Below are 16,711 nucleotides of genomic sequence, written 5' to 3'. Positions count from 1 at the left end.
AATTATGGGAAAGAAAATATTTATTAAATTACACTTGATTTTATTGTTTATATTGATAAATATTATGTCACAACATGGAGGTGTCCCTACCACTTTATGTCAGTAACTTATTCAACATGGCAAACTTTGTTTAACTTACAAATTTTCATTGATTGATGTAATTGAATTCAGAACTATCAAATAAGGAAGAACAACTTTTTTGACCAACTGATTGACCATCTCTTTCTCTCTCTCTCTCTCTCTCTCGTTTAGGTGTGTTTTTATTGGCTATCTGTCATAAACATGTTTGTTTTACTGCATTAACAAGCCACAGGTACATGTAAAAAGTCCCCAAGATCAACTCGGAAACAAGTGTTAAACAAGTGTTTAACCATTGTAGTTACACATACAATTTACAACAGCTCAACCAGTTCAAGGAAAGAATTATTAGCCCTCAGAAAGAGACCTCTGCAGACCCTGTGCATTTTTATGGTTATTCACGTGTTTCAGAAAAATTCATACAACACATTATCACGCTCCTTACAAAAGATTTCCCTTAAAAAATGCAAGTTTGGGTGTTTTTTATATTCTAATTTCTCTTTTCAAAGCACTTATTTATTCCAGCCTTACAGACAATCAATAAAGTTCTCGTTATCATGCAAGGCTACCTTGCATTTAATTCTGGGGTTATGTAATGCACAGGTGAATTGCAAGATCATCCTGCATTGTAGGAAGAATGTGACGTGGTGTGGAGCAAGTTGGCAGACTTTTTTCGTCTGCTTGGCCATCTTGCTTTGACAATTGATTGAAAAAGACGTGTCTCTATTGATCATTTTAAGGACCATTTTCGACAATATATCCTCCCTTATCAGCGCTCAAATTCCGTTCAATTTTTACATGAACAAAGAACGGAATTTTGAGCCGTCGCTCTTAGATTGCTAGTTTTTACACCTGTGTTGGGGTGCAGTTGGTGTGTTTTAAAAATGCAATTTACCATGGCCCCTTCTAGGTTTTAAGTAATCAATCACTTTTTATACAAAAGGGATCTATGCTCTGTGGATGTATGTGTACCATTGAATGGTTTGTGATCAAGATTACAAGATTTATTTCCCTTTTACTCAAAATTTCTCTTAATTTAATCGTTAGGCTATTTAAGTTTTGGGGGGGGGGGGGGGGGGTAGAGGTTCTGAATGGCAACAATTTTATGCAGGAATAATTTCAGTAATGGAATTAAAACACTACAAAATGAGATTTGTTTGTGAGCGGAAGTAGGAATTGAATGTGACAGTTTGTTGCTGTGTTTACTTAGCTCCCCGGCCCATTATGTCTGTAGACAGGGCTAATAAATACTGTAGGGGTGTCCACAGCACAGAATTCTCTGTACAAATATGTACACTGACCAGTTACATCAGTCTCTCTATGGACTGTTACTTGGTGGAGAGAGTTTGGGGGTTACTCATTGGGTACGCAGACTTATAATAGGGACATACATCTATATGTTCACAATATGATGAGAGAGGTTGGAAGAAACTCTCTTTAAATTGAATGGCTTCTGGTGCATTTCATCCTGTCTGTGTACATGCAAGAAAACAACTCTCTTTGGTAGGTTGGTTCGTTTTCATTTAAAATTTATTTTTGGATTTTTTTCCACAAGTTTTAAAGAAACACTTAACTGTGAAGTGTCTCCATTCTTGTTTCTCAATTAAAAACTTTTTAAAATTTCTTTTTTAACCTGTTTCTTTTTATTTCAGAGTATTAAAATTAACCGAATTTATTTTAATTTTTTTTATTGAATGACAATTTACTTTCATTATTGTCTTTTGGGGAATTTAAGCATATCTTTTCTTAAATACAATGAAAACAAAATTCTTACATGGTTATAACAATAAAAACATGTGTAATATTTTTTTTTCTTTCGTAAAATTGTTACCTAACAGCATAGTGTAATGGGTTAGAGTGTAACTTTGAATCCGTAACTAATGCACAAGTTCCAGCCGGGACTTATATTTTTTTTTACCTTTTTGAAAATTTTTAAAATCTATTTTTTGGTCAAATATTGTATAACTCGAAAATTCAAATCTGGTGAAAGTATTTTGATTATATTGTGGTAATATACTTTTATTCACAATATTATTACCGGCAGGTGTCCCATACCACCTTTATAATAAGTTTGCATGTAGCAATTTAGGAAGAGGTACTGGGAGGTTTCTTTTTCCTGCCATCAATGAAAAAACATAATGGAAAGGAAATATGATAAATGAAGATGCTTGATTCATTGTGTTAGTATAGAATGACTTGATTCATTGTGTTAGCTTGACTGACTTGACTTGTAATCCCAGAGTTATCTTTCTTAGAATGCAGTGTGTTTCAGCTTTATTTGGGAGTGTGACCCCTTGAAACTTTAATTTGATACACCTGGAATTTTTCTTTTGTAGAGAAAAGTACATGAAGTTCTTAAAAATGTAAAAAAACAAAAAAAAAAATAACCAAAACTCAAAAAACACTTTAAATATTTTTTTTAAAACATAAAATGAGATTTATTATATGAAGGTGTGATATTATTTAATCGAACATCCTTTTCTATTTGGGATTTGATGTTGTAAATCAGGATATTTTTCCATTAGTATAAATTATATATTTAGTTGTATACATTATTCCTATATCAATAGAAGCTTAGACTTCTAGTTTATGCCAATGTTATGGGAGAGGGAGAGAGAGAGAGAGAGGTTAGCCTGTCACTGTCTAAATGTTTTTTGATAAGTGAATCATTTTCAAAGAAACCTGAAAATATTTCCTCACATGTTGGAGAGCAATTGTCCCTCTTCTACAATTAGACTACCGGAGTCTCCCATGTGTATGATCTAAGGGAAGTAATTATTTTTATTTGGTGGTAAATGACGAAGATTTGATTGTGATAAAAATGTGCTTGTCATGTCTTCTTACCAGTGGGCAACAAATGCTTTTTTTTTTGCAAAAATCTGTTAAAGAAACAATTAACCCTATTCTGATTTTTGTTTCTTTTGAAGTTTTAAAGCCATTGCATTCTTTTAGTTTTGTTATGTTGGAAATGTCTGACCAATAAAGTACCGGTAGATTGTTGGCATGCAAGACAGTGTTTTGAACCATATCCTAATTACAGTTAACAAGGCTTTTGAATTTGAGATTTAAAAAACAAAATTGAGAACTATTTAAATCTGTCGGTATACATTTTAAATGTATGAATCATTTGTTGGAAATGGTTCGAAAATATGGCTCAACTTCTGAGGGATGAAACAAATTATGTACAAGAAGTGCCAGAAAAGTAAAACATAAGGAACTTAACAAGTCAATGTTCCTGCATTATATGCTGTAGATTTCCTTATTAAAAGCAAGGAATTAATATCAACATAGAATGGCAAGACGCATAAACGACAAGTTTTTAAATCGTGCTTTTATTTTTCCAACAGATGTGAACTGTAATGCAAAACTATGATCGAAATTCTGCATTCTTGATTTTATATTTTATCAAATTCAGTAACAAGAACATGCAAGATTTGAAGCACTGAAACATGATCAAGTTGGTCAAAAACAACTCTAGTTAAGATATCAAATGCTTACAATCCAGTTATTTGCATGTATAAGTAGCTTGTTCTATTAACACCCTTCAGTTTTATTTGCTCTAGTAGCTAAGTATTCGTGCATTCTTGGTTTAAATACAATTTAAGTTTCAGGATATAATGCTTTGAAATCAGAATAGTAAAATGGGGCAACAAAATGCTGTCTAGATTACCAAAATAGTTTGTATGAATTCTACAAAAAAAAATTATTTGACCTGCAAAAATGGTGTCTGAACATTTTGATCTCATGAAATGTAACATGAACAGTGATACAGTGAGACTTGAGGTTAACTTGATGCTCCTCTTATTTAATTTTTTGTGGCATGAAAATTGTTTGCATGATTTTGAAATAAGAAGTATAATCTCATTGTTGAGCATAACTTACTTCAGTGCCGTTTTGTCTCGTGTTGCATTCTTGTATCAATGCTTGCATGCAAGTAGGGAGATACCAAGTGTGTATAATGATACAATGATTCAAATTGTTTCTTAGTTCTGTTAAAGTTTCATCTGTATCAGTGTGGTACCAAGTCTCTCTTAGTGACCAATTATTATATTAAAAAAAATATATATTAGGAAATCTGCATGTAATATTCGTGTGCAAATTACTCATGAAAATGTAATACCATGAAAAAATTGTTAAAGCTTAATAAGACCAAATTTAAAAAATGACGATGTGCCAATTTATTGATCAAACCTATGGCTTTGAATCCTGTCCTCTAGTAATAAAGGTACTTTCTAAATAATCAGAAATCTAGGGGATAGTGGTAAGAATTTGCCCTCAATTGTTGTAAATAGTTTTGAAAGCCTATTAAATCTGAGGCTTTTTTTTTCTTTGGTGGAGCTACCATATACTTTGGTATGCTATCTTTGATAATGGTATCCCTGAATAATTCCACAATGTATGTGGCCTACAATGTCTGGCTTTTGTGTCAACAAAAAAAGTTTTCATTTAATTTCAATCTCTCCAAATGATCATCATTCAATTTTTGTCTATAGGCTGGGAGAGGTCAGTGTGTGCATATTTTTTTTTTTCCCTGACTTGGGTGAAAGGAGTCACTAATAAACATAACGTAGAACTTAGAATTAACCGTCACATTGATGTGTGAAAGCAAATTTTGAGAGTTGAATCACGCCCTTCATAAGCGAAAAAGCAATTTCTCGGAGTCTTTGTAACCATGCACTGAAGTAGCTCCCCATCAAAACCAAGCTAGAAGAAAAATAATAACAACATTTTAATGAATTAGAAATTGTGTATATTTAAGGAATATTTCTTTGACTTTTAAAAATCATAACTTTTAAGGAATTTATCTGGTTTAGCAGAATCCTGAATTCAAAAACAACCATCCCAACTCTCTTAACACTTTTGTGTTATATTTTTGAATGCAAGATTTTTAATAACACCTTTGATGTATGACTTAGGCAAGGACTTAATATTTACTCAGTAAGCTGGCTTGTGCAGGGCAATAGCACTTTCCCACTTAATTGCAATGTACCTTTGGCCGTCTCAATCTTCGCTGAGGTTAAGTTCATGCACCGATATGAAATTTTCACAATTTTTTTTTTTTTTTTGATATCAGCAATAAAAATTGAGACTTTACTTTTTGTATATTAAGAAGTTATGCAATGATTGAATGATGGAACTTAATAATAAATAAGAGAATGAATAGGCGGGGGTTCAATTTGGAATACAAGAAATAATTATGTGTTTGCCATAGACCACAAAACATATCTCCAATATTGATCTCGACCACCAGTATTTGTAGAATTTCACAACACTGTCAGGGGTATATCTGACTATAGATAACCATGCTGTGATGCCCCTGTAAGGTTAATGAAAACTGTATTAATATAAAAGCCATTAAAATTAGTGACCTAGGAAAGGCATCCAAGGGCAGGCCTTTGATCCACGCTATTTGGTGATTGTATCAGAAATCCGAGTTTGTCATTAATGTACAATTGGACAGTCCAACAATTTGCCCTGGGTATATAGCAAGAACTATGTATTTTTTCAAAGTCTATTTTGTAAGTTCTTATTGAATTTCCTGTCAGTTGTGATTTATAGCTTTAGGAATCATTTTACAGAAAGAAATTGATAGGAATTGAAGATTACAAATAGTGATAGGTGGTAATTGGGTGTTAAAGTCTTCAAAGCATTTTGTCGCTTCTCAGTGATATTCATAATTCTTCATAATCTTGCAGCCAGGTAATTGCTCCATTGTACACTCTGTCCTAAGGGCCCCATTATGAATTTTGCAATGTTATAAAGTATTATTGTAATGAAACATTAAAGATAACTGCATGCTCCCGTCCTTGTAAGGCAATTTTTGTATTACAGTTGTGATCAGTGAGAAGATATTCCACCGTGTTTGAAGTGTGTGGATCACAATTAGACAATTTTGTTATTAATATTGTATGATATTTCTGGCTGAATATTTAAATTTGTTGGATGAAATTTTAGATCATAATATGAGAGAAACCCATTTGTGCATGCATTGCCTTATCAGGTCCCCGAATGATAGTAAAATTGAATGGAATATCTTATCAAATAATTGTCCAAGGAATTGTGTGTATGGACGGGAAAGAAGACTTCAGTTCTTGAAATAGAATGTGCCTTTTACCATAAATAATATTAATTAAATGAACTGACAGGTCATTAATTGCAGTATCTTGATGTGTAGTGCAGAACTCGGGGTTCTTATTGATCCTACTCTTTAACTATGACTGTATTGCATGCGCCTCTGTTCCTCAGGTATTTATAATTCATAAAACACAAACCTTTCCTACAGAGTAGAGGATACAAGTTATAGTAGGTGTAGCGTGCGTCTATATCAGTTTGTTTGATCTGGCCATCGGACCCTATGTCTTAATATATTTACCTGGTCACGCTTGATCGATTAGAGGGTATTAGAGTCCGATCTGTCTTTACCTGTGCAGGTAAAATCAGTATTAACTGTACGGAGAGCGACACCACAGGTGAGCGTAGGTATCAGAGGGACCAAACACCTGGTTACACTTTTCCTCTTGGACCTACAAGCTAAAAACATGTCATATTTCTTCGGCAGTAATCAATTTACACTTGGGAGAAAGCGGAATACAATGTTTGTCTACGAATTGGCACCTTGCACTATATAGAAGACCGTCCATCGGTGAATTGAATTACATACTGAATGGAAAGTTATTCCTGTTTCGTGCCAGTGTTTAACGAAATTATATACCATTGAAAGGGAGGCATACATACTTTAGTGAAAGTTTAGGATTAAAGGAAAAAGATATTGAAATTTGATGTGAAAAAAATGACTTTTAAAATATTTGTTTAAGGGGATGTGTTAAGAAATGTGTTTATTGGAGGAGAATTTAGTCATCAATGAGTAAATTTTCCATTTACAAGATGAGGGTTGGAAAGTAAAAAAATGTGAATGGGATATTGATAATAATTGTGGATAATTCTTAATACATGTACATGGAGAAGTGAGTTGCTTATTTATGGGAAATGATCATGAAATACTGGAGTCCGAAGAATTTTCACAAGCGTAAAAAGTTTGTAGCCCCATAATGATGAAATGGTCCTATCGATCATTCAAAGAGCTGAAGGACCTTAAAGGGCCCAAAGGAGGCCAGAAAAAGGTAAGGATACAGTTATTTTGAGTTTCTCTTGTTAGCTGCCTGCAAGAGACCACTACAGATGACTGTTTCTTTAGTTGTAAATTGTAGAAGTTTCAAATCATTTTAAGACCTAAAAAATTGCTATGTTGACAAGATGAGTGCACATTTTTAATCCTTTTGATTATTTTTTTAAGAATATCATTTTAATATAATGATATTTAGATCAGTAAATTAATTTTGACGAAAGTAATCGAATAAAAAACAGGGTACATGTATCTAGAAAACACAAGGGCTCTAATTTGATACAGCACCTCAATTTGTTGGTGGCATTAACAGGTTGTGGCCTTCTATACAGTGTATTCTAGGAAAGCGTAATCTATAGTAATGAGACAAATTGTTATTATAGGCAATGGAAGAAGAATCGTAAATAAAAGTGGTAACCTTTCAAATGTCATAGGTCAGAGTTTGGGACTAATGGGAATGATGTAGGGATGTCCTAAATGACATGTGACAGAATTTATGTAATCTGGTCTGACCCTGTCTATGCATTCAGATAAGATGTTCTATGCATACGCTGGTACTAAATAAATTATCGTCATTTCATTTCATGGCCGCATAGCAAGTGAATTAATTTTTCCTTTTAAAAAGATGCACTTAATGTCTTTGGTTTAATTGAGCTAATGCATGCCAAAAAATAACAAATAACTGAAATTGATATTTTTGAAGTCTAAGCTAGTTTCATTTTTTTTTTACTTGTCATTTGCAACATGCTGCATGACCAAGATTTCTTGGCTCTTAGTCTGTTTAAGACCGAATTTACCTGAAAAAATCTGAAAATGAGCTTTTGCCGTTAAAGTACCATCAAACTCACAAAGAATGTTTCGAATATAATCTGGATCTTAGGGAAAACCTTTTGATCTGCTGTATTTAATAGGAAATGGACAGGATCCCCTCATAATTTTGTCAGCTTTGCAGGGATCAAGTGTTGTTCAGGGTACTGGGTTATATCATCAGTGACAAACTTACTAGGAAGGGATTACGAGGGGTCCTCTTTTTAAATGTACTCTGACAGCAATCCACGGAAGATTATCTTTTTTGAAAGCCAGTGTCATTTTTCTCTCCTGAAAATCTATATCTTTTAATGTTTGACATGCAGTTTGTATACAGTCTAGTGTTTGGAAACGTCACTAGAACATAGATTTTTTGTCCACTGGAAAGATAAGGGCTGATTTGTTAAGATGACACGAGGGGGAACATTACAAAGATAAAGCAGGCTGATATGTATATTTTTTATATATATCAGGGAGAAAATCAAACAATGAATAAATTATTTGAATATATGGATTTTTTCCATGGAACACAACTTAGCGACCCAATTAACCGGCTTATAGAGACCATTTTCCTTTCATTTGGCTGCTCACAGACTTTGATAAAATATTAATATTACATGATGAACAGATAGCATATATTTACTGTGTTACATTGAAAGACCGTTCCTCAGTTATTTTTTTTTGCATGTTTAAGTAGGATCTCAACATGTTTAGGGTCTATTGTGTGACATGTGTAAATTGCTTAAATGCTCTCTCCACCATCCATCAAAAACTGAGCATGAGGGAGAGATGTCACATTGAAAATCTCAAAGAAGCGGTGCATGCGAGGTCACTGTTTCCTTTGTGATCTTTGTCCAGTGTCTTGTAGTCTGTGAGAATTTTAATCAAAGTGTCTGTGACCTACTTGTTGCATGACAGCTTTCCTATGTTTGGAAGTTTGTTAGAAATTGCATACAAGTTCATTAGGTTTAACACAGCGTGTTCTTTATGGCACCCTTGCTTAATGTTGCTGAAAGTCCTTATTTTTTTCTTATCATCGTTTCCAAATAAGACTATGTTCAGCTTTGATCTTTTGATAATGATTCATACAGTAGAGTTGGACCTTTTTTTCTATTTATTTGATAATGGTATGTCTGATATAGATGCAATTATTTCTTTTAAATGATTTCTTGTGTGTTCTCTTTGCAATCGTATATATATAAAGAAGAGTCGATCATGGGTGGCATACTCTTAAATCTTACGACGGAAACTTGCACCATACACAAATAAAAGGTTGAGCCTACTCGGAGAGCACAATGCTTTTCACCTTTTATACACCAATTTGGGGGGAAAAAAATACATAGGTAATGTTATAGATACATGTATTGAATTTATTTTGAAATCTACCCTTTGGTATTATCTGCACGGTGCAACATATTGTACCGTTATAGTGAAACTTAAAACCAGTAAATGATCCTAATGAGAAAGGACCTTTTATGGCCTTAATGCATTTCAAACCCAGCTGTTTATCTTTTTTAACCTCCCTTTGTTTTATTAAGCTGCTGAAGTAGAAATGGTTTTAATGCAATATCTGCTTGATTGAAAATATTGAATGACTGACTCACGGCTGTCTCTACGTAGTCTTAAAAGAACAAAATACACATATTGAACAGATTATTGGGCAAGAGCAAGATGGATCTTGCCATTAATGGCATGTGCAATAATATTGTTATTTGCAGATCATTAAAATGTGTACACAATGCAGGGAATGTTTTTATGGGAGCAATTGTCTCCTAATAGAGCGGGACATATGGTTTTCTTGGTATAAAGAACCGTCAACCAACTCTTGTTTGGAGAACACCTCTGCAGATAACACCGTTTCTTGATTGGTCAATAAAAACTGGTGTTGGTTTGGACTGGATGTTCTTGTATGAATGACACCGCGAACAAGGGGTTGGCACAGTGGACTGATGGGAAAACATGCATCAGGTCCCCCACTGCGGCCAGTTTCTGACAGGTTTATGATGAACATTGGTCATGACTGTCCGATTACAGGTGTCTGGGCACTGTTTCTTTGTTCCTGTTTGTTAATCATTGTCAGGAACAAGGGTATTCCCGCTGTACAACAGCTAGCATGGTCAATGCAGCGTGGTGCAGTGGTGTATCAACTCTGTAATGTGTGACAGAAGGTGTCAGCGGATAAATATTTTATATACCAAGAGGCAAATAATTAATATATTGTCACAAGAGTTCATGAATTGTTGATGACACAATTAAGGTTTATTATTTACTCCCATACCTAGACTATCATAAAGCTAGCTCAGATAAATAAAATCTCTCACAAGCTGTTTCTTTTTCTTTCCTTCTCTTAAATTATTTCCCTCTACGTCTATTTCTCAACGTAGTCATCGTCCAACACCAATAAAGGGCACATGCAACAATACAAAAGATTGTGAACTTTGAATATAGCCAATTGGTCTGTGTACCTTTATTGATCTCCGTAGGATAAAAAGAAGTCAAACTGTTAAATAATGGATGAAATACATATTAAATTCAAGCCAAGAATATTTTCTGAAAGTGCACAATGTGTGGCCTAGTTGATGGAACATTTCCACTCTAACCTCAGACAAAAGTTACAGCATTGATGGAATTCTTCAATCATGCTTCAGTTTAGAAACGGTCGCCTTCTATAGGGTATTGGGGCTTGTTTTTGCTTTAATATGACATCTGTCTTTATAGGAAGAGTGTGAAACACTTCCGTTCTTGCTCTAGGCCAAGTTGTATCTTATGAAGAATTGAACCTGGAGTGAAATTTTAGTTATGTTAAATGCAAAATAAAATCATTCCCACTGCCAGTAGCCAGCAATTATGAAAAAGACTGTCTGGTTGAAAATCTGACATTAAGGATTTTTGTGGAGATGTTTGACATAACTTGAAGTAATTATGGCAGGACCAAGACAGGCCTTAGAGAAACACAGAGCTATAGAATTGAATGACAGTTGATTAATGGAATTAATCTTGATTACTGAGTTCAATTCATGTTAGATTACTTTATAAAACATCTAGATTAGCTACATAGAATAGGGAACCAGCAACAGAGCTCTACACAATAGAATCCAACAATGCATTAAATAGATGCAATTCATTACCGTCCATGCAAAATTTCTGGAGACAGTTAAATCAGATAGATTTAACAGGATTAATTATTGTAATGTGTCAATACTGGAGTTCATAGTAAAAACTTTTAATCCCCCGTAATGTTTTCTTTATTCCTTTTTCATACAGACTTTGTCAATACTCCTGATGAAAGGATTATAATATGATTATATTCTTGGGAACTTTGACAATTACCTGCATACAAAGATTTAGACAGAACCAAGCAAATGAAACGGTGTATAGAAGAAAGGTTCAGGGATCAATAACGACCGACTGGGCCTCTTCCCACTATTGATCCCAAAGGTACACTCCTCGAATAATCATCCAGTATCAATCAACTTTGTCAACTTTTTCTACTTTCAAGTTCAACACACTTTTCCTACCACCCCGCAATGAAGAATTATTACAACTATACCCCCCAGAACAGCTGCGACTAACTTGTTGTTTCGGTCTGGAGTGTTTGCTCAAACCATTCTTACACTGAGCAAAGTTAGCAAAGCTAAGAGAGCCTGTGTTTAAGTTTGTTTGTGCCACACTTCTGATAAAAAGCAAGAAAAGGACCTGTTTGTAGACATTGTTTTGAGAATCCCCAAAAAGAGGTTCACATTGTTCATAAAAAATAACCGAGTTATCATGTGTTTTCCTTCGCATGTTTCTGACCAGTTGAGTTCAGGTTTCTTTATGACAAAGGCATATTACAACAAAAGGTATCATAAATCAGACAGAATGCCAATAGTTAGATCTACCTGTTTTCATTTAAACAGACATCTATGGACTTTCAATGTCCTATATGGTATATATCATAAATGATGAAAGTTAATAACAACTGTAAATTAAAAAGTTTATGTAGAAATCCATTGACAGAGCGGCTATTTACTAGACCCCCGCACAGACTTTTTCTAAGGGTCCCTTGAAAACTTCCATCTACTCCCAAAGAATTTTCATTCAGTGTATATACGTTTATATCAACTTCAAACAAACACAATATCTAGATTTTTATCTCATTTTGTAACATCTGCAGGTATTCATTTGGAAAGTTGTAAAAACAAATGTTTCAAAGTGAATGATGCGATGCTTCGTGTGTTACCAAATGAAACATCCTGGCCCTCTTTCCCCTATTTCTGCATTGCTTGTCGCCTGATTCATATTTATTTTCAAAAACTCAATATTAATTCTTTCCTATATATGAGATTTTATAGTGGCTGTAAGCTCTAAGGTTATATATTGAAATATTTTAAAAATATATACGGGTACATCAAAATAAAAAGAGTAAAATTATCTTTACTATTTTCAAGTTTATCAGATTTATTGGTTTATACATATACACCTAAAACTGATAATTTATAACATTTTCACTCCTTTTTCCAATGAACATCACTCTTGTAGACTCCAAAGATTCATAAAATAACAATTATGGAGGTTTCATTATAAGCAAGTAAACACGTGATTATGACATACACCACCTGGTTGGTTTCAGACAGTAAATCTTTATTACATGGTACTTTTGCACTTTTAATGTCACAAATTCATAAAAGGAAGGGATAATTATCTTTTGTAGGGACACAGATTATCCTCTTTCTCTATGTTGGAGTGAAGGCATGCATATATTCTTACAAGCTGTATATTGATCTCTAAACAAACATCCCCAGTTTGCTAACAAGTTTATGTAGTACGTAATGGAAGAATTTTTAGACTATTTGGAAAACACAACAAATGTTAAGAATAGATCAAACGCAAGCTGTTTTACAACTTGTAAATATCAAGAGGCTCTACTAGAAATGTTTCATTCTTAAACTGCTCAAAATGGGGATTTGAAATCTTGTTTAATTGTATATTGGGTATGTAAACCCACAAAAACATGACAAAGTGATGAAGCTTTCAAAGTAATCTTAATCCATCCCCAATTATTGGCTTTACCGATAAGGTGTATTATATACATGTGTATGTTACAGGGATAACTTATTCATTGAATGGTCAAGCATGTTTCCTTGCAGTCTTAAACATTAAATGTGGCAATTCACGATTTTGATATATATTTTTACTGGTGGACTAAATATCAATACAGGTACAATGGCTGATCCCCATTTCAATATTGACAGTAGGTCTTTTATCTTAGAAACTGGTCATTCTTAACTGTTAAACGGTCTCCGGATTTTAATTTGTAAATTGTTCTTTGTGATTGCAGAGGATTGGGAGCTATTGTGATCCCCTGTTTGTTCTGGCGGCCTTGTTTGGCAAAATGACCACCCAGTGCAAACTGAACTCACTCTAACCTTAATTTAATTTGAAACTTACAATTGAGCAGGGGAGATAAATCTATCAGCTGTTGACTAATGTTTGCCCCTTCAATGATTGATTGCAATGATGTAGAGTTAAAAGTTGAAAAAAGGTGAAAATAATTTATCTAAGATGGGAATTTAATCAATTTCAATTTGTCTACTTGTCTAATGGTTTTATACTTAAGAAGGAAATACTGTTCTCAGCTGTTTTAATGTTCTCTCTGAGGAAGAGGAAATTCTTTCACAGTTGATGTACAATGAAAGAGGTCCAAATAAACAAGAGATTTTTTTGTGCTAATGTCAACTTGCTTCTTTGGGTGCTACAGTTTATCAGAGCACCCTTTCCCCTTGGTATAAAAAAAACTCACTCCCCTTTAGGTTTAATTCCCCCCACAAATTCTTTGCTGGGATATTCCCAGTAGTATCGAAACACAGGAAAAAAATATGCTGCATTATTATTGTGCTGAATGATGTCATTGTTGGGTAGATCAAATTTATCGATAATCGTAAAGTAATATTGAAGTTAACGGAGGGCAGCTTAGTGCAGGAAGCTTTTAGAAGTTTTCTACCTGAATACCGAATTAGCCAGGTCTCTAATGAACTGTGTTCTTTGTCCCTTTTAATTCTTGTCATACTCCATTGTTTTTCTTAGTGTGCGGAGTCTTTTTTGGAGCTGCAATGCACTTGTTCTTTTATCAGAAATGTCACCGTCTCTTTGTCTTTTGTGCCTCGTCGGTTGTCGTGTGGCGACTTGATTGATAGAGATCTAGCGAAACTCAACAATCCAGTAACTGTCTTATCTGCAATCACTAAAACTTTCCCTTTAGTTGTTTTAAGGGTTGAACTTTATGGCTATAATGAACGAGTTTTGTTTGTTCAATTGACTATTACAAGCACATTTTCGAGGGCTCATCTTTTTTGGCAGAATTTTACAGCAACGTGTTGGAAACGTGATATACTAGAAGGCTGATAACTATCTTGTTCACTCGTTATAACCATTTACATTTACAACAGTTAGATTCCATCAATCTTACTAGCTAAACATCCTTAAAGACGCGTACAACATTCCAATCACCTCTGTCATGTAGAAGTGTCTCGGTAAATATTTGACCATTTAAGAACAATAGAAAACATGACAATCCTTTGTAGTAAGTAACGACTTCTCTCAAAGGAAGTATGGTCAATTCATCTCGTTCTTAATCGAAGCGAATGTTGGCCTGGCACACGTATTAACGTAGCAATTACAAAGATAAAGATCGGATAATTGGAGTGAACAAGAGTATACCCTGAATGTGTTTAATTAACAATAAATTTTCCTATAGATTTATGATATTAATTTGCTTTTGATCAAGAAATTTAAGATCTTCTGGTGGAAGATCAAAGAGAACTCGGCTCTGTCTGCACGTGTGTAATGATATACCAAAGGGAACCAGGTCATTCTCCCGTCCAATGAAAATACGGACTCTCTCTAGTCATAATAAATTATACTTAATTGTTGATAATGCTACATGAAAATATCATTCGAACTATATTTCCACTCAAAAAATAATGAAAAAATATGAAGAAAAAAAATATTAAATTTAAGAAAATTGATATGAATTATTATTGAGTCCAAAAAAAAAATCCTTTTAATATCAATCCTATCTTGCTTAATATTGACATTGAATCTTTTATAAATACATGTACTTGACAATTAATGTATATAATGCATGTGTGGTCAGTGCACAGAATACACTTTTCAGTTAGAATTTTGATATGGAGTTTTAAAAGATGTAATATATTTCTACCTGATATTTCGTATCTTATCCTGATTAGATATTGAGAGTAGGAAATGGTCCCTGATTCACAGTACAGCTAAAACATTTACATTAAGTTTGTAAAAAAAAAAATCAATGTCATTGCATGAGACGAAATTGCTTTACTTTTATTTAATTGGTGAATATCTTTTTTCTCCTCAGGCCTACCTACGGGAGGGGGTAGCACTACAGAACTTAGGACAACATGGAGAAGCACTGGCTGCGTTTGGGGCGGGGCTGGCCCAGGATGCTAACAACACCAATCTTATAACGGGACTCATCGATGCTGCTCTCAAGTCCCCTCTCAAAGGTAGACACAACTTCGAAGCACAGCACTATATATAACAGTCTGGAAAAACAATTTTTTCAACCACTGAAGAATTTTCTTTGATTTATAGAAAACCACCTAGTAACACCTAGTAACATATTTTAAATGCTAATTTATTGTAGTAGTGTAATTTTTTGACACTATCCTGTTCTGTTTTCAGAATCTTTCAAAGATATGATAGAATTTCTAATTTGTATTAATTTTATTAATATTTATGATCTTTTATCTGATATATCTTTGAATTTTTCTTTCTTCTTTCTAGACAAACTTGGACCAACATTTAACCAGTTGCAGAAGTTGAAGTTGAATCAGAGTGCTTTTGTGATCATCTCTGTGATTGGTCAGGAGCTTTTGGCAGCGGGCCACTACAGCGCTGCAGTGTCTATGCTAGAGGCTGCACTGCAGATAGGAACATGCAGCCTAAAGCTTCGAGGATCGGTCTTCTCTGCCCTCAGCAGTGCCTACTGGGGGCTAGGGAGCATAGACACCGCCATCTCCTACATGCAGCATGATCTCTCTGTGGCCAAGTCTCTTGGTAGGTATAAAATGTGACATGTACAACAGGAAGTTTAAAATTAATTATGATATGCCTTCAGTTGAAATATGAATGCTTTCATAATTAAGTAAGCCAAAATAATTTCTGCAATAATTTATGCATCTGTCATTGTCTGACATTTTGCGGTATACTAATGCAGCAAGTCTTGACAGATATTCACATTGACAATATGTGTTGGGGTTTTACATTTTGAAAGAAAACTCTTTGTATTTGCTTGCTGTCCTCAAATTATTTGATAAAAGTATATATTGGTTTTAATTTTTATTTCTCATGTGACCATTTATAATATTGATTTCCATTATTCAAACAGTGACCTAGTGTAAAATTATCCTCGTATTAAGCCATCAATATTAAAACTATTCAAAATTGTTCACCCACAATGTGTTCCTCACTTGAAACATTGTAATACATTTATACAAATTTAATGAAAATTGGATCTTCAAATTAGGTGAGATAAAAATGCCTGGAATGGACGAGTTCAATAGAAAATAACACAAATTAAATCAATTCAGCGAACGGGGGAAAATTACCTTTGCCTTGTAGCTACTTTTCTGAAATTGTATGCCACTAGAGTTCGGAACAATTGTTTAATTTTCATATTTTGCAACC

The 16,711-nt window shown here is 33.9% G+C and overlaps 1 protein-coding gene across 3 annotated transcripts in view; it reads left to right on the top strand.

Moving 5' to 3' along the window:
- Positions 1-16,711, top strand: part of LOC128186653 (tetratricopeptide repeat protein 28-like) — a 53,524-nt gene that overhangs the window by 24,881 nt on the left and 11,932 nt on the right. For 2 of the 3 annotated variants that reach the window (XM_052856490.1, XM_052856492.1), the window contains 2 exons: positions 15,381-15,528; positions 15,809-16,081. In XM_052856490.1, the coding sequence (XP_052712450.1) occupies positions 15,381-15,528; positions 15,809-16,081 (421 nt within the window). Of the gene's footprint in view, positions 1-6,363; positions 7,200-15,380; positions 15,529-15,808; positions 16,082-16,711 lie in introns of those variants that run through there. The other variant, XM_052856491.1, reaches the window with a different exon arrangement.

The sequence above is a fragment of the Crassostrea angulata genome, chromosome 6 (genome assembly GCF_025612915.1).
Source record: "Crassostrea angulata isolate pt1a10 chromosome 6, ASM2561291v2, whole genome shotgun sequence".
In the NCBI taxonomy this organism is placed as follows: Eukaryota; Metazoa; Mollusca; class Bivalvia; order Ostreida; family Ostreidae; genus Magallana; species Magallana angulata.
The sequence above is the reverse complement of the archived record's forward strand: the minus strand, read 5'-3'. Positions and strand labels throughout refer to the sequence as shown.